Here is a 19,104-nt window from a genome sequence, read left to right as displayed (position 1 = left end):
TGATGAGGTTCATAGGTTATGAGGAAGTGTTCTGGTTTGAAAGTCAAAAAGCCACTTTACAAATCTTGCGCTCATCTCATATGGCTTTGACAATTAAGCAATTGGCACTTATTCTGCGAAGTTAAAGGCTGCATGGCTTGTTTTTTCAGGAGAAAGATCGCTGCACAGGTACGGCAAAGGCAATTCATTTGGTGCATGCTCAAGTCTGCGATATGACAGAATTTGAAGTGTCAGCCTTCCTCCTTTAACGAATAACACGTTTTTTTTAACAGCTATCCAGAATATTTGGACACAAAGAGGATGTTTTCATACCAGCTATTTCCGCTATTCCAGTGTCAAGGAAACAGTTAAGTATCTCTCTCTCTCTCTCTCTCTCTCTCTCTCTCTCTCGCTCTCTCTCTCTCTCTCGTTTACAATTATTATGTGTTGTGACCAACATTAGGCCTACTTGGGTGAAAGACCATCCTCGCATATAGGAATGCTATGACTGTGGCATATATGGTTGAGGTGATTTGGGATTGTGGCTGTGCGTAGTGTGTGTGCTGAAGAGGGGATATGCTAGGTCAGAGCCATAGATGTAGACCACTCAGTGCCAGTCCTCTTTACAAGCTTGTCCTGTGTCCTCCATTCAAGGGTGGGTCCAGACTTCCAGCTGTCCGTGAATGATCTAGTGAGCAATGGGGTCCTCAGCGCTGGTGGCGACTTCAAGACCAAAACAGAGCTGCTGGCAAGACAGGTGAGACAGAGATCTCATGGCATATTGCTACAGTGTTTCCTACAGACAGGTGTTGTGTGTATACCCCCATACTGTGTGGCTGTTGATCAATATGACGATTTCCATTCTGTGATACTGCAATTTGAAATGGTATGCATGGGAAGCACTGTGCTTACCGTCAATGTACAGGGCTTCTCTGTGTCTGTCAACTACATATGACAACTAATGCCTGGTTCAGTTCTCCTCTCCTTCAGTTGCAGGACACGTACTCAGCCGGGGGTGGCGGCAGATCACGTACCCAAACAGCCACCACGCCCCCCTCTTTAGCGCTGAAACGACTCCTTGCAGCGATCAACGTATATTTCCCCCAAACTGAATTGTCCCCACCCCGCCTGCTGACAGTACGTGTCCTGCAACTGAAGGAGGAGTCTGAACCAGGCTGAAGGGGCAGACATGTTGTTTGTGGACATGGTGATGATGATAAATACGATACTCTATAGAGATGTAATACATATGGTAATAAGACTGGCAGAGTGTGGTTTCTAGACAAAGAATTATCATATATGTTGTCAATCTGGCCTGTTGTGACGTGTCTGGATCTGATCTGAAGTAGAGATGCACCGGATCCTGATTTTTAGGATCCTGCCGGATACCGGATCCACTGCTGAAGATCCTGCCGGATCCGGAACCGGATAACGGATCCTACGAAAGGGTTGAAACACATAGCCTACTCACACACGTGGGCCCTTTGTATCACGTTGGCTCAAACTATTTTTTAGACTCATTGGCTTACTGCCACACTGTCCGCTTCCAAAGTTCACTCCATGCAGCAATTGGGGTTGTGAAAGACTGACTGAAAAACCTAGGCTAGAGATGCACCAGATCCTGATTTTTAGGTAACTGCCGGATACTGGATCCACTGATTAAGATCCTGCCGGATCCGGATCCTGTGAAAAACCCTATTATCCTGCCGGATCCGGAACCGGATCTTGGATCCTGTACATCTCTAATCTGAAGTGTGTAATTTCTCTGCTAGATTCAGCCAGATGAGGTGATCGAGGACATTGCCCCCTCCCGTGGAGGACTTCATTTCCGAATAAACAAAATCATACTTGCCAAGGTAAACCTTTTACACATTACTCTTTATTGGATTTCTTACAATGCCATAGATATGGCCATTTCTTTTTGAAGAACCAATGCGCAACATTTGTACATTGACTGCCAAAAGCGTACTAGTAGGCTACTGTATGTTTCGATTGCCACTGGTTGAATGTCTAAATCAAATTGAAATATGTTCACGTTTTTTTTCCCCTTTATTCCATAGACACACCAACCCACCTTAAATCTGTCTTTGCTAATGCTGTAATAAATGATACTCTACTCTACTCTACTATTTAAAAAAAAAAAGCGGGCATAGATAGCAATCAACCAATTGAGGTCTATTCTGAAATGCCCAATGGCATGTAACAACATTCAAGGCTAAATTAACACCAGCCAACCGGCCAATTGCTGGTGAAAGTTCAGTTTGGCTGGTACAGTAGACAAGACCAAATAACTAGCCACTTTGACCCATTACTGTGTCTTTGGCGAGTGAAAGTGATATCTATTAGCCATTTTGGCTGGTGGCGAAAAAAAGTTCATTTAGACCCCCTGACATTACATCTGGAATCAAGACTGGCATACACGACAAGACACAGTCTGAAGTAACTCCTCTAAGGCTAAGTTATTACAGTTATGGTGACAATAAGGTTATTACTGAATCTCTGTGAGGTAACCCTTCTAAGACACTACTAAGTTATTACAGTTATTATTACAGAGTCTCTGGGTGAGGGGGTGAACTGTGTATTATGTGTGTTTACAGACACTGTTGAAGCAGCTGCATGAGGATCCAGGAGGTTTTGGGGTCCGCAGTGATCTCCTCAGGGGCACCAGTGGGAAACGAACGCTAGTGGAATTCAGGTCTGTGTCCCTCAACACTCATTACACAGGGTTCCCACGGGTCATGGAATTTCTGGAATATCATGGAATTTCATAAAAGTTTTTCCAGTCATGGAAAGTCATGGAATTTTGCCATTTTGCATGCACAGTCATGGAATATCATGGAATTTTCTTAACAGTTGTGTAGAAGCAAAACTTTTTTTGTTTCGTGTATAACATTGTTTCTTACTGGTTATACTACAACGCTTAGCCAGAGAGGGTTTGGTTTCACGCTGTAATGTGCAACATTCTAGGATGCAATGAGCACTCTTTAGTCTGGCGGTAGCTCGCCGTCGGCTCTGGGGGTCAAGATAATCTTCAGTTTTCACACTTTTTAAAAGTTAGCTCTATTTCTTTTTATGGAAGTGGTCATGGAAATTCTGTGTTTTGGGTCTGGAAAGTCATGGTAAAGCATGGAATTTTATATCTGAATTAGAGTGGGAACTAGGGATGGCACAAACCGCACCGAAAACTGAAACCGTACAATTCACACACATACCGAACCGCGCAATCCATGGCAAACCACAATTCATGTACTGCCCAGAAAAATATGTAAAACAGAGATTCTAGGAGTATCTTATCCAGTCTCTCGGATTAAAACATTAGCGTATAAGACCAAATCAGAGGATGACACAATTAAAATCACACCATTTTCACATTATAAGCCTATACAAACCATATGTAGGATATTTAGTGATAAGTCAGATTCTATTAGCCAGTGCACCATTTATCATGAACTAAAAAAAAAGAACCGTAGAGAACCGAAAACCGTGACCTTGACACCGTGATATGAACCGAACCGTGAATTTTGTGAACCGTACCACCCCTAGTGGGAACCCTGATTACATTACCTGAGGCTTTTATCGAAAGCGACTTACAGTTATTTACAGGGTGTTGGATACAGTCCCTGGAGAGTGTTGTGAGGTAAGGTGAAGTGCTCAAGGGCCTCTCTCCAGCCATGGTAATGGTGGGATTTGACCCTGCAACCCTCTGATCTTAAGACCACCTCCCTAACCATCAGACCATGGCTGCCCACACATTTGTAGTTAATCTCTGGAATAGATGCAGTCGATCTGATCTAGCCAAGAGGAAGCAGTCTGAAAGGGATGTTTGGGTGACCGGCCGTGTGTATTGACCCTGTGGAGCTCTCGATGGGCCGTTCTGGTGGAAACAGGAGAGTTGAGGTGCACATTTATTTCTACCGTGATTTGGACAGCTGTGGTGTTATGTCTTTTTTGGATACACTCTGGGTTAGCATCCAAACATCCCTTTCAGAGAATTCAGACCGCTTCCTCTTGCATCCACAGTTAATCCTGTTGGATGTGGTTCATCCTTCTTGATGGTATGCAGAGTCTGCATTGCAGACATTACCTCGGATACCGTGGCTCTTGATACATCACAAAGACTTGCTGTCTCTGTCAAAGATGCAACAGTTACACACGCACCAAGAATTTCTCCTTTTTGAACTCTGATATGTCACCCATAATGTTGTGTGCATTGCAACATTTTTAGCATAACTGTGCTCTTACCTTGCTAATTGAACCTTCACACTTCACTTTACTGGTGCAATGTAGTACAATTAATGAAGATTGGCCAACAGGCTGGTCCACGTGAGCCATGAAACTTCCCACACTAAAATGACCGGTGTTTCAGTTATTTTGTCCAACCCCTGTATCTGAAACCATTCATTTTTCGTGAAAGAGATGCTGTAATGTTGTGGAAATATGCATGGTAAGACTTGCTTCGTCAAAGTGTGCGTCATCCTCCTCAAAACGCTGCTGTGGTTGACATGTCGCATCTGTGTGTGTCCAACAGCTCTCCCAATATCGCTAAGAAGTTCCATGCTGGACACCTGCGCTCCACTATAATAGGTGAGCAACAGCAAATGTATTATTATATATAGATATCAATATAGATATTGTTTATTATTATATTCTTTATTATGAATGAAAAGTGGTGCGCTAAAATGTTATCTAGGAGAGAAAGAGAGATTTTTCAATATGGTTATCAAGATAAATGGTTCTACACGTAACCAATGGAAAAGATGAGATCAACTCCAGTGGGCATGACTTTTTAAAGGTTTTCCCCATTAAACTACATTCTGAACCCTTGCCAGTCTCCTAAAGGGGCTTGGCAGCACATGGATATACAGCTTATAACCTTGAGTCACACTGATTCAGGAAGAATTTCCGTATAAACTGCCTCCTCATCAGTCCTCAGGTTGTGTGTTTGAGACTGGATCTGCACTGTGCAAGAAGGCCTTGGCCACTAGAGGGCGCATTTGTACCAGAAAACTTGTTTCTTGTGAGTGAGCTCACAAGGGACATTATGCGTAGCAGCATGGGTGTTTTTCCCCCAGATGTAGGGAGCAGGATGCAGTTATGCAAAGTCAACCAGACTCCATTAAGGTGTACAGTGTAACACCGTTCATGAATGGTAACAAAACCGTCGTATGAAAGTGTCCCATGTCCCCCTATCTAGTAGTGTGAATCAGAGTGAGTTACACAAGAGAATGGGTTGATATAAAAAAACCTTAATATTGTGTTTGGCTAACAATTAAAACCATTGCAGATGAAGGCCTTCCTGAATTGGCCCTAGCTAATAATTGGCTTGGTGTTTTTAGAGCCTGCGCTAAGCTCAAATGCCATTGTTGTGCTGACAGTTGTTTCAGAAGTCCTTCGTTTTAAACCAGCAAGTGATGTCGAAGTGACGTTCCACAGTAGGGGGCAGCATATAATAGCTGTAGCATGTAATCTTCTAGTAGTGGAGTGTAGAGTAGTAGAATTGTACAGTAGAGACACTCCTTCAGAAAAGAAATGAAGAGCTTGCATGTAACATGTAACATTCTAGTAGTATAGTACATCCATCCCATAAACAATTAAAGGGGTATGCCACTATTTGGGGGCTTAATACAGTTAAAATCGTTGGCTGGGGTTAATAAAGGTGGTAAAGTGTCTTATTTTTCATGTAAGCCGTTGTCTTGCTTTGAGACAAGTTAAAAGAGGGAGCATGTAGCTAAGCTAGTGAAAGTCAATGGATCCGTGTAGCATGCTACATAGCCCAGGGGACTAAGTAAAAAGGGATACAAAGGGGTATTTGTCTGGGCATTTTAGTTTGTTTGCCAGTTATGTCCCTTTGAAGGTTCACTGTGTAAGATTTTTAGTTGTGAATTTCCAGAATTCATGCTCCCCATTCACTAATGTTACCCTTTTCACGAATACTTACTAACCACCACCATCAAATTCTAAGTATTCATTATGACTGGGAAAAATTGCACTTTTCATATATGAAAAGGGGGATCTTCTCCATGGTGCGTCATTTTGTTTGATTGATTGATTGCTTTATTGACAACACATCAGTTATCTTCTATTAGAAGCACTGTTCTTCCTGTGGTCAAAATGTGGTCTTGAATGTATAGAAATAGACATTTTTTGCGGCAAAAATGACTGTACTTGGGCCATACTAAAAATATTATTTTATTACTTAGTAAACTTTCAGGAAAAGATCAAATTTGGCAATAGGCAGCCCAGTTTCAATGAGCAGCACAGTTGCAGTACCTTTTTTGACCATTTCCCACACTGTGTACCTTTTTATCAAGTGCCTTGTGCCTTGCTGTGTTTCACACCACTCCAGGAAACTTCATCTCCAACCTGAAGGCAGCGCTGGGTAATGAGGTCATCAGGGTGAACTACCTGGGAGACTGGGGAATGCAGTTTGGTGAGTCGGCAGGTCTGCTAGCTTGGTCTGCATGTCCAAGATGGCTATCTACCTTTTATGTCACTAGTACCTTAAATAAAACAGGCTTGCTTGGTCTGCATGTCCGAGGTCAGTGGTTATTTAAAGAGATAAAAACACGCACATCCATCTCAAAAAGATTGGGTGCAGGACCAGCAAAAATAGCATGAAAAACTGAAAGAAAAGTCTGCGACACCAAGCTCCCGTTGCTCTTTTTTTAATGTGATGTTTCGGGCAGCATGCCCTTCATCAGACAATACAAATACATCAAACACCCTTGGTCCAGGAAGACAGATGCTGAGGCACTCAAGGTTGCAATTTTTTTTACTTTTTTTATTTGGCTACAATGCCTACGCGTTTCGGCCGTTATGGCCTTCTTCAGGGCGTATGAACATTTTCCTATGTAATTGTATATATTGTAAAAATACCTCAACGGATTTATGTTGCACACGTCACTTTATCAAGGTGATTGATGTCAATGGGGATCACCTGGGTGGGGGTTGAACCACCTGTGGGATCATGGGTATTTAAACAGGGTGTTTGATGTACAAACCCCAACTCCGATGAAGTTGGGACGTTTGGTAAACAGTGAATAAAATCAAAATGCTATCATTTTCAAAACATTCAATCTATTCATTAGATGGAGAATAGTGAAAAGACAACATATTAAGTGTTAAAACCGAGAAAAAATATTGTTTTGGGGGACATATGTACTCATTTCTAATTTGATAAATCCAACACGTCTCAAAAGAGTTGGGACGGGGATCAGTGAAATTTAGTAAACATCCAAATAAGATAAAACAACAAAGAAGAACATTTCAAAATGAATTGTACTGACGGACAATATAGGTGTCCAGGTATAAGATCATCACAGAGAGGCTGAGTCACTCAGAATTAAAGATGCAAAGGGAATAATTACCATAGTTATTACATACATTTTTGAATTCCCTTTGATTTACCACGATTGAGTGTATATAAGACATATTTTTGTTAATAAAATCATTGTATAGGTTCATGACATCATGAAATATATATTGGCTGCAGTCTCACTCTAGTTCCTGGAGTGCTAGAGCTATTGAAAATTGACCATATTAAGAATGCCTAATGCATGAAAATGATACAGGGGTGTAACATTCTCCTAAGCACCTGAGCTCACTTGAAATAGACCCAGAAGACATGGGAAACTGTCCTTTGCTTACAGAAGTCAGCAGAAGTTGTAGAAGTCTATTCTTTTTGACAATAATAGAGCATTGCACATCCTGTGCTACAGTAAAAATGGACCATCCAACTTGTGTTAGTGCTAGCTTCAAAAGTCAGCCTCCATGATGGCATGCGGGTGCAGTAGTGCATTGGTTAAGATGTTCTCACTCATCTGTAGAGTTAAATACAGTGCTGAATGGTATAAATGGGTATTAAACAGCATGAAAAGCCACTCATGCATTATATTTTGAAGGGAGATCTTCGATTACTGCCACATAGTAAGGTCAAATTGCATTCTCTACTATGTTTTAACAGTTTGGCTCCATCATAAGGACCAGCAGGTGATAAAATGGGGGTTTTTTGGTCAAGACCTGTCACACTGTAAGCACTACAGAAAGGAAAACATTGCAAAACATGACAAGGAATACACCCACCATTTAAGCTGGTGAAATCATGTCCAAGATAGGAATTAACACTGTTTTTTATATAAAATCATCTCAACGGTTAATGTATTTAACTGTTAAGTTTTGTTAACTGTTTGTTTTTAGTCTTCCTCGACATTTGCTGCCATTTATTGTCCCCGTCCCAACTCTTTTGAGACGTGTTGGATTTATCAAATTAGAAATGAGTACATATGTCCCCCAAAACAATATTTTTTCTCAGTTTTAACACTTAATATGTTGTCTTTTCACTATTCTCCATCTAATGAATAGATTGAATGTTTTGAAAATGATAGCATTTTGATTTTATTCACTGTTTACCAAACGTCCCAACTTCATCGGAGTTGGGGTTTGTATTTGTATTGTCTGATGAAGGGCATGCTGCCCGAAACGTCACATTAAAAAAAGAGCAACGGGAGCTTGGTGTCGCAGACTTTTCTTTCAGTTTTTCTAGGTCAGTGGTTAGTTACCAACCTTTTCTGAGAGGAAGATACCGCACACTCTTGTCCATCGTGCTGAATTTTATTTACAGAAACAACGTTTCGGCCAGTGTAGCCTTGAACTTGAGAAACGTGTGTATGTTGGCGTACTGTACAGAAGGGACCTTGCGCAAGGGACAGTATTGACTACTGAACGGCCCCTTCATGTTTGAGGAAAACTGGGTCAAAGCTCAAAATGGATTTTTTATTTTATTTACTATTTATTTATTTCAGACTAATGGCAACATTTTACTTTTTTCTCTTTGTGAGATATAATCCTATTTATGTCACTAGTTAATACAACAGACTGCTTATGGGGGGGATCATGTACTACTTCTTGTTTGTTTGTTTGTTTGTTTGTTAGATCTTCGAAATGTGGGGCAACCATTGTCTTATGGTTAGGGAGGTGGTCTTTAGATTAGAGGGTGGCAACTTTCAATCCCACTTTTACCTCTCCAACTAAACCTTAATCCATGGCTGAAGCACCCTTGAGCAAAGCACCTAACACACACATCGGTCAAAGAACTGGAACCAATACCCTGTAATAGTAACTGTAAGTCATTTTTGGTAAAAGTGTCAGATAACTGGGTAACACATTACTTTGCGCCGGCGTCATACGTATGACATAAGTGTCGTACATGCGTCATGAACATTATGTCAATGTCATAAATATGTTATGAAATTTGGTTATGGCCTAACAATGTCAGCATTTCATGGCCATAAAATATTATGACATTGACAATATGTTCATGACTCACTTATGACACTGTTTTGACATTATTATGACACTGTTATGTCATACGTATGACACTGGCGTCAAGTAAAGTGTAACCGATAAGTGTACTCAGGGCTCCAGCCAACTGGCCAAATGCTGGTGAAAATTCAGTTTAACTGGTGAGAAAGAAAAGTTGCTAGCCACTTTCGCCTATTTGTGAGTGTGTGTGTGGCTAGTAAGATGAACACTGACTAGACATTTTGGCTGGTGAAGAGAAAGAGCCCTGAGTGTAATGTAAAGAAATGCACACCGTCTTGACATGTTTTGTCTGCAATTCAACAGGGTTGCTTGGAGCCGGCTTTCAGCGTTTGGGGTCTCAGGACAAACTGCGGCAGAATGCCCTTCAGCACCTCTTTGATGTAAGCTCTTCGTTTTGTATACTGTAGGTTAAGCTCTTCGTTTTGTATACTGTAGGTTAAGCTCTTCGTTTTGTATACTGTAGGTTAAGCTCTTCGTTTTATATACTCTAGGTTAAGCTCTTCGTTTTGTATACTGTAGGTTAAGCTCTTCATTTTATATACTCTAGGTTAAGCTCTTCGTTTTATATACTGTAGGTCAGTGGTTCACAAACGTTTTGTGTGAAGTACCACCTGAGAAAATATTGAGCTCTCAGAGTACCACCTTGAAAACCAACATTAGAATATCACAGTAAAGGCCTTTCATATTCACTTTTGCCAGTCAATACAGAAGATGTTCATAATGGCATCAACAGCTACAGGCACATTCAGTGCAAGTGTGTTATTACATTTCTTGCTCGCCTAGTACTATTCTGCATTATGTTTTCAGATCCATACAGTTCAATATTACAAAATGTGAGACCAAAGAGACATTTTCGACTGCAACAACTTGATCAGCCTTCAAATCAATGCATAAAAAAACAATTCTTCCAAGTACCACCAGAGATGTCTCAAGTACCACCAGTTGTACACATACCACAGTTTGAGCACCACTGCTGTAGGTTAAGCTCTTAGTTTTGTATACTCTAGGCTAAAGGTGCACTGTGTATGATGTGGACAGAGTAGGTATTGCAACTATGCTGCTGACTGAAATTGGACTGTCTACTGCCAAAGTTGATATTTTCATGAATATTTACTAAATAATGAACTAATATACCAATATGATCAAAGTTAAAAAAAAAATTCTGGAAATTGTGTAGTAGTCAGATTTGAGAGTAGAGAATGTATTAATCAGGAAGTAACTTCTTATAGACGTTCTGTGGTATGCAGTTGTAAGATGCCTGAAGAAGATCTATGATCGAAACGTTGCTCCAAATAAATTAAGTCTTTTGCAAGCAGTGTGCAGATCCTTTCCCGCTCCTACATGTGACAGTTTTTTGATTTGCCACCTGCTGATGCTCTTCTGCTGGATGTGCGCACTTTCCACTACACTCATGCAGTTGTAATGCATCATGCACAAAGATCACACAATTGTCTCCATACACTCACAAGTGATCACAAAGTGGGAGGGAAACACAAGGGTTAATACCCTGTAAATGTAATGTTTGTGGACGTTTCTACATTGTTTCACATGGTGGTCCAAATCACCAGCTTGAACGATTGGCGACCTGTGGCCCTCACCCCCATCGTGAGTAAATGTTTTGAAAGGCTGGTGAAGAACATCATCTGCGAAATTGTAAAAATTGTCATTGTAAAAAAAAGCCAGCAACGTCTGTACCACCTCAGACGATTGAGAAAGTTTGGGATGAGACCCAAGATCCTGAGGTCGTTTTACAGAGGCACCATTGAGAGCATTCTGACGGGGACCATTATTGCATGGTATGGGAACTGCTCTCAAGCCAACAGGAGAGCTCTTCAGAGGGTTGTGCGTACAGCTCAGTACATATGCGGTTGTGACTTACCCTCCATACTGGAGCTGTTCGAGGGAAGGAGCATCAGGAAGGCAAAAAAAATCTTGGCTGATCCTAGTCACCCCAACCATGAACTGTTTACTATATTACCATCTGGGAAACGGTACAGAAGCCTGAAGTCTCACACTACCAGACTCAAAAGTAGTTTCTTCCACCAAGCAGTTAGATTACTGAATTCATGCTGAAGACAACAAGGCAACCCCCCCGCTCTCCTTTTTCTTCTTCTTTTTCAATCTTTTTGAGGACACAAAGAAAAACACAACAATTTTTACTCTTTATAGGCTTCAAACCTATAATAAGACTTAATAAACTAATCTTGAATCTCTTGTATCTTGAATCTTGGTGATGATTGCTATGCTGTCATGATTTGTGTGTGTGTGTGTGTGTGTTTGTGTGTGTGTGTGTTCTATTGCCTATGCTACCGTATGTTGTCATTTATGCAAATTACTAATTACTTATTTCATTAATAAGATCGAACTAATTTCTTTAGTCAACGTGTCCCTCAGGTGTACGTGCAGGTCAACAGAGAGGCCGAGAGTGACGGCACGATACAGGAAGAGGCGAGACAGTTCTTCCGGCTTCTAGAACAAGGGGACGAGCGCTCCCTGTTGCTGTGGAAACAGTTCCGCGACATCACCGTGGAGGAGTACAAGCGTATTTACAAGGTAACGCCTGAACTGACATACCTGCCAACACATAAGGGCAGAGACGCTAACTGCTTCAATCAATATTTGCAGGGTTCCCACGGGTGCTTGAATTCCTTGAAAATGCTTGAATTTCATTTAAGTGTTTTCAAGGTTGTGAAAATGCTTGTATTTTTGGTGAAGTGCTTGAAAATGCTTGAAATTTGTGTCAAGTCAAACTCAGTAAGCCAAAAAATAGGAAAAAAACTGTTTAGGTAAATCAAAAATCTGGGGGAGTCCCCCAGATTTTTGATTTACCTAAACATGAGATGTCAGACCCCCACATCCCTTCCCGTGACTTTTAGAATGGTGCTGGAAAACTGAAAAAATGGTGCTTGAAGGTGCTTGAGAAGTGCTTGAATTTGTTCATGAAAAAGGTGTGGGAACCCTGTATTTGGCATGAAGACATCCTCTAATGTTATCATAGATAAACTCAGATTTTTTTATTTTATTTATTTAGCTCGTTTTATTCTGAGGTTGAAGTACTGTATTGTAATTGTTATTGTGCCCCCACCATCACAACCTCAGTTAGTGTATCCCCAAACCTGTGTAGTTTCTGTCTTGCTTAATATTAACTTGGTGTTTGAGGATGGACATGGTATTGTGTCTTTGGTTTGGTATGGATTATAAGACAATAACCTGATATAGACTTATGTATGTATGTATGTATGACTTACAGTGCCCTCCATAATTATTGGCACCCCTGGTTGAGATGTGTTTTTTAGCTTCCAATTATTTTATTTTTTTTCTAAATAATATGGGACCTTAATGGAAAAAAAGAGAAAAATCCAACCTTCAATACAAGTGCATTTATTCAGTGGGGAAAAAATCCCACATAAAGAAATAATTATTTGACATCAAATAATGTGTGTCACAATTATTAGCACCCCTGGTGTTAATATTTTGTACAACCCCCTTTTGCCAACAAAACAGCACCTAATCTTCTCCTATAATGTTTCACAAGATGGGAAAAGACAGAAAGAGGGATCTTCAGCCATTCCTCTTTGCAGAATCTCTCTAAATCATCCAGAGACCTGGGTCCTCTCCTCTGTACTCTCCTCTTCAGCTCACCCCACAGGTTCTCAATGGGGTTGAGGTCAGGGGACTGAGATGGCCATGGGAGGAGCTTGATTTTGTGTCTGGTGAACCATTTCTGTGTAGATTTGGCCATATGTTTAGGGTCATTGTCTTGCTGAAAGACCCAGTGACGACCCAGCTTCAGCTTTCGGGCAGAGGGCAACAGATTTTGATTTAAAATGTCCTGGTATTTCAAAGCATTCATGATGCCATGCACCCTAACAAGGTTCCCAGGGCCTTTGGAAGCGAAACAGCCCCACAGCATCACTGACCCACCCCCATACTTCACAGTGGGTATGAGGTGCTTTTCAGCAAGCGCATCTTTCGTGGTACGACAGACCCACTTAGAGTGTTTGTTGCCAAAAAGCTCAATCTTGGTCTCATCTGACCAAAGCACACGGTCCCAGTTGAAGCCCCAATACCGCTTGGCGAACTCCAGACGCTTGCGTTTATGATTGTGAGTGAGGAAAGGTTTTCTCCGTGCATGCCTCCCAAACAGCTTGTTGGCGTGTAGACAGCGCCTGATGGTTGATTTGGAGACTTTGTGACCCCAGGATGCTACCATTTGTTGTAATTCTGTAACAGTGAGCTTTGGAGATCTTTTGATTTCTCTTACCATCCTCCTCACTGTGCGTGGTGGCAAAATAAACTTGGGTCCTCGTCCAGGCTTGTTTACCACTGTTCCAGTTGTTTTGAACTTCTTAATTATTCCTCTCACAGTGGATATGGGCAGCTGCAGTTGAGTGGCAATCTTCTTGTAGCCTCTGCCTGACCTGTGAAGGTCGACGCACATCTGCCTCACTTGTATGCTGTGTTCCTTTGTCTTTCCCATGTTTAAGAGTGGATAAGAGAAATGGCCTCGGTGTCACGTCATATTTATACCCCAGGGAAACAGGAAGTGATGAATTACTAATTAAATGTTCCTACATACTCTGGTAAACTTTGTAAACTACTGTAGAAATAACAGAAATGCTTCAATTATATTTATTTCCTGGGAATTGTTAAGGGTGCCAATAATTGTGGAACAGGTGATTTAATGAAAAATAATTATTTTTTAGTCAGGGATTTTTTTATTTTCTTACAATTCATTTGAGTTGAAGGCTACATTTTCCTACAATTTTCAGTGTGACAGTATTCTTCTGCAATAAACACTGAATTTATTTTAAGGCTTCTAACACATCTCAACCAGGGGTGCCAATAATTATGGAGGGCACTGTATGTCTAATGTAGTGTTATTTCATGTGATTGTGTAATGTGTTTTCCAATGTCCAGTGAGCAATGTCTCAGCATCTGCTTCGATCACTAACAATAGAGAAAAGCCTCTTTTGAAGTAATTGTAATGTAATGTCGGTGAGTAATTGTAATGTCATGTGTCCTGTGAGCAGCGTCTGGGCGTCCATTTTGACCAGTACAGTGGGGAGGCTGTGATATACTGTACTGTAATGTAATGTGATCTAATGTAATCTAATGTAATTGTAACGTAATGTGTCCAGTCTGGGCATCCATTTTGACTAGTACAGTGGAGAGGCTGTGATATACTATACTGTAATGTAATGTAATGTAATGTAATGTAATTGTAATGTAATGTAATGTCATGTGTCCAGCGTCTGGGCGTCTATTTTGAGCACTACAGCGGGGAGTCTGTGATATACTGTACTGTACTGTAATGTAATCTAATGTCATTGTAATTGTAATGTAATGTAATGTGTCCAGCGTCTGGGCGTCCATTTTGACCACTACAGCGGGGAGTCTGTGATATACTGTACTGTAATGTAATGTTATGTAATGTAATGTAATTGCAGCGTCTGGGCGTCCATTTTGACCACTACAGCGGGGAGTCTGTGATATACTGTACTGTACTGTAATGTAATCTAATGTCATTGTAATGTAATCTAATGTAGATGTAATGTGTGATTTCCTCTGAGCAGCGTCTGGGCGTCCATTTTGACCACTACAGCGGGGAGTCCTTCCACCAGGCGATGACTCAGGATGTCCTGCATCAGCTGAAGCAGCAGGGCCTTCTCAAACGCACACAGTAGGCCAATGCCACACCACTTTGTGCGTGTGTGTGTGTGCGTTTGCGTGTGTGTGTGTGTGTGTGTGTGTGTGTGTGTGTGTGTGTGTGTGTGTGTGCACGCATGCATGTGTGTGTGTGTAATTCTCAGTGTGTGTTTGCAGGCAAGGTAGAGAGGCACTGTCTGTGTGTGTGTGTGTGTGTGTGTGTGTGTGTGTGTGTGTGTGTGTGTGTGTGTGTGTGTGTGTGTGTGTGTGTGTGTGTGTGTGTGTGTGTGTGTGTGTGTGTGTGTGTGTGTGTGTGTGTGTGTGTGTGTGTGTGTGTGTGCACGCTATCAAGGCATTATCTGTAATTCCCAGTGTGTGTTTGCAGGTAAGGTAGAGAGGCACTGTGTGTGTGTGTGTGTGTGTGTGTGTGTGTGTGTGTGTGTGTGTGTGTGTGTCTCAAATTGTCAAACAAATCTACAATGTGTGTCCTGTGTGTGTACAGGAAAGGTACGGGTGTGGTGGATATCTCTTCAGCTGGGGACATGTCCAGCTATGCCACAGTGCAGCGCAGTGATGGCACCTCACTGTACATCACCAGGTACACTACACTACACCTCATGCTGAATGGACTGCATTTATATAGCGCTTTTACACTCATTTGAGCACCCAAATGGCTTTTACCTAAATATAGCACCCAAATGGCTTTTACCTAAATATATGTTGATGTAGTATAATCTGCTGCTCTAGTCAGCCAATCAAAGTTGCCCGCCACAGCTGGCCCTTTGGTCAATATTCTACACCCGATGTGGCCCTTTGGTCAATATTCTACACCCGATGTGGCCCTCTGGCCAAAATAATTGTCCACCCCTGGTGTATACTGTATCTAAAATCTTTTGTGTATTGCAGTATATGGTCTTTAGTATATGGTATATAATTAACCGAAGGCTGGAGATGTTCAAGTGTAATGCATGTGAGATTATTATGTGGTATTTTATCTCAATTTTTAATTAAATTTAATTACATTTTTCAGATTTAGTAGTTTTTTTTCGAGAAACATTGAGATTTCGGGGGGAAAACGCAGCTTATCAATTAATCGTAAGTCGATCGATAAGGCTATCAACTAATGATTAATGAATTAATCGATAATTTGCATCCCTAATTGACACGGGAAGGCTGGAGATGTTCAGGTGTAATACATGTGAGATTATTATCACAAGGCTACTGTACCTTCCTACGTATTGTGTCTCCAACAACAGAGATGTTGCTGCAGCCCTGGACAGGAAAGAAAAATATGATTTTGACGAGATGATCTATGTGGTAAGATTTGCCTTGCTTTTTATTATTACATTGTGTTGTGTGTTGTATTCAAACCTAACCACAGATGTCTGGTAAATGTTCACGTTTTTCAAGTTTTTTTTTTTTTTGGGGGGGGGGGGGGGGGGTTGGCCTTTATTATTATAGGACAGTGTGAGAGTAGACAGGAAATGATTGGGAGAGAGAGACGGGGCAGGGTCGGGAAATGACCCGGGCCGGACTCAAATCGGGGCCCAAATGTGTGTGTGTGTGGGGTGGGGGTTTTAGCGCGCTGCGCCACAGCGCTCCCAAAATGTTCACGTTTTCTACTGCTAAACCTCTTCAGCATGTAGCTACACACTGCATTCATACATGTGACGAAAATATAAACCTCTTCCTGAAGTGGTTTAAATGTACACCTCTTTCCAAAAGTTGGACAAATGCTTGATGAATATAATAATATAATGTAGTGTTTGGAGTGCGCAGCGCACGTCCAAGTGAAACAGATGCCAGACTAAACACGATCAAACAAAAGAAAAATGCCCGCGCACTGTTGCTAATCCCAGTTTATTATACACAACGTTTCGACCAGTCTGGTCTTCGTCACAACCTTTTTCTTCTTTTGAATATAATATAATATCATATAATATAATAGTATTAGCATTGCATTTCTTTTGAGTATAATATAATATCATATATCATAATAGTATAAACATTATATTTCTGCCAAGGAGGTCTACATTACTGTATCATTGATTTCTGCTAATCTTGTCTTTCTCTTCCTCCAAAGACTGACAAAAGTCAAGAGAATCACTTCCATCAGCTCTTCAGCATCCTACAGGCCATGCAGCAGCCATGGGCACAGAGGTAGGACGCACGCACGCACGCACGCACGCACGCACGAACAGCAGCCATGGGCACAGAGGTAGGACGCACGCACGCACGCACGCACGCACGCACGCACGCACGCACGCACGCACGCACGCACGGGCACAGAGGTAGGAGGCACGCACGCACGCACGCACGCACGCACAGCAGCCATGGGCACAGAGGTAGGAGGCACGCACGCACGCACGCACGCACACACACACACACACAGCAGCCCTGTGGGAGGCACGCACGCACACACGTTAACAGAGTGACGGGATCCTCCTGAATTTACATTTCTAGCCTCAATGGGATTCAACCACTCAAAGCAGGTTTAAGCAGCAGGGCAGGCTCATAGTAGTTCTCTGTGCTAAACCATGTCTCTGCCAACCTCGAGATTAATGTATGAAGGGTTCAGATGCAAGTGCCTTTTCAGAAAATAATCTTAATTCATTTTTATTTAATACAAAGCTATCAAAATTGCATATTTTTTTATTTTATTTATGTAATATAACTATGTATATCTGTTATCAAGTACATAAATGTAAACCAAAACAACAACTGGGTTCTCTAAAAAGGTCTTCAGAAATGGAGTTAGGGGGTTTTGCATCTGAACTCTTTGTTTCTCACTGGAGAAGGTGATCGAAGTGTTGCCACTCTTCACACCCCTCTTCACGCACACACTTCCCATTTCCCCTGCGTCTCTCGCCAGTCAAGTAGAGCAGTGCTTCCCAACCTTTTTTGTCTCACGTACCCCCTAAACCTCTTTGTTCCATGAGTACCCCCTAATCAGGGGCGCTGCCAGAAATGTTGGGCCCCATGAAATATTCGAATTTTGGACCCCCTTAAGGGCCTCTATCAGTGCTTGGGCCCTTAGAATCTGTACCACTTTTCCCCCCCTAGCGGCCCCCATGCCCCTAATTCACGTACTATATCGCTTTCTCTGTCCTTTAGTGACTGCTCCTACATTTGTTATAAAATAAAAAAAATCCATGTACCCCCTGCAGTGTGCTCGCGTACCCCTACTGGTACACGTGCCCCTGGTTGGGAAACACTGAAGTAGGCGATTACTTGCAATTAATATTTTTTTAATCGATTGACGCATTAATCTTTTAAAGCCGATATGGGCACGGTGTCCTCAGGCTACGCCCCCGTACTACACCGTGGCCAATGCATAGTCCAGGGCAGCAGTAACAGTTCTTTTCCACATTGCCACATTTTCTACATTCTTTGGTTTGAACTGTAGCAAGTCATCTTGATCTTGTCTACTAGAGGTGCTCCGATTGCTCGGCTGCCGATCATGACCGGCCGATAATGGCCAAAAATAGCCTGATCGGTGATCGGAAAAACATGCCGATCAAAAAACCGATCGAGAGATATTAAATTCCTCACGCAACCATTTGCCTTTACACCTGGCGCTGCATGTAGGCGCTGGCTCTGCACATCTGCAACTGCACCAAAAGAAGGCATCTTTGCTTGTCTATAACTTTTCGCCATTCCCCCCTTCATTTCCACCATTCATAACCATATCTGCATCAACAATGATCTGATTTTCCGATCCATGCGCCGTTTACCTGACAATGTAATTTGCGATTGAGTACTCGCCAGTGAGCCATGTTACGTTATAACCTGTGTAGTTGCCTTGGTCAGCACGCGACAACTTCACGTTGTCAGCACAAACATGTCAATTATTGTTTTCAAAGTTGTAATTGGCAGTCAGTCGATTAGTTTGATAGTCGCTGAAACACCAAACGGCGACAGATGTGGTTAAAACTTGAGAGAGAGATTCAGAACGGTAGTGGAGCACTGCAACTGTGGACGGTGACAGAGAGGGGAGGGGCTCTCCTCACGAGGCTGCTCATTTAAAGCGACAGGTTGTTTTTTTCTCGTATGTGGAAGACTATTTGATGTAATGTTTCAGTTTCAATTCAATCTTAAATAGTTTAGTTATTCTATGCAATAACTTATACATTGATTAATACTGTAGACTGTATT

The 19,104-nt window shown here is 41.8% G+C and overlaps 1 protein-coding gene across 1 annotated transcript in view; it reads left to right on the top strand.

Annotated features, from left to right (window-relative positions):
• Window positions 1–36: 36 nt before the first annotated feature.
• Window positions 37–19,104, top strand: part of rars2 (arginyl-tRNA synthetase 2, mitochondrial) — a 26,868-nt gene continuing 7,800 nt past the window's right edge. Inside the window, exons 1-13 of the mRNA XM_063223747.1 lie at window positions 37–168; window positions 273–346; window positions 634–736; window positions 1,752–1,835; window positions 2,577–2,674; window positions 4,508–4,563; window positions 6,326–6,409; window positions 9,604–9,680; window positions 11,695–11,853; window positions 14,877–14,983; window positions 15,452–15,547; window positions 16,206–16,266; window positions 17,033–17,109. Of these exons, the coding sequence (XP_063079817.1) occupies window positions 133–168; window positions 273–346; window positions 634–736; window positions 1,752–1,835; window positions 2,577–2,674; window positions 4,508–4,563; window positions 6,326–6,409; window positions 9,604–9,680; window positions 11,695–11,853; window positions 14,877–14,983; window positions 15,452–15,547; window positions 16,206–16,266; window positions 17,033–17,109 (1,112 nt within the window). The 5' untranslated portion in view covers window positions 37–132. The remainder of the gene's footprint in view (window positions 169–272; window positions 347–633; window positions 737–1,751; window positions 1,836–2,576; window positions 2,675–4,507; window positions 4,564–6,325; window positions 6,410–9,603; window positions 9,681–11,694; window positions 11,854–14,876; window positions 14,984–15,451; window positions 15,548–16,205; window positions 16,267–17,032; window positions 17,110–19,104) is intronic.

This window comes from Engraulis encrasicolus, chromosome 18 (genome assembly GCF_034702125.1).
Source record: "Engraulis encrasicolus isolate BLACKSEA-1 chromosome 18, IST_EnEncr_1.0, whole genome shotgun sequence".
Lineage (NCBI taxonomy): Eukaryota > Metazoa > Chordata > Actinopteri > Clupeiformes > Engraulidae > Engraulis > Engraulis encrasicolus.
The sequence above is the reverse complement of the archived record's forward strand: the minus strand, read 5'-3'. Positions and strand labels throughout refer to the sequence as shown.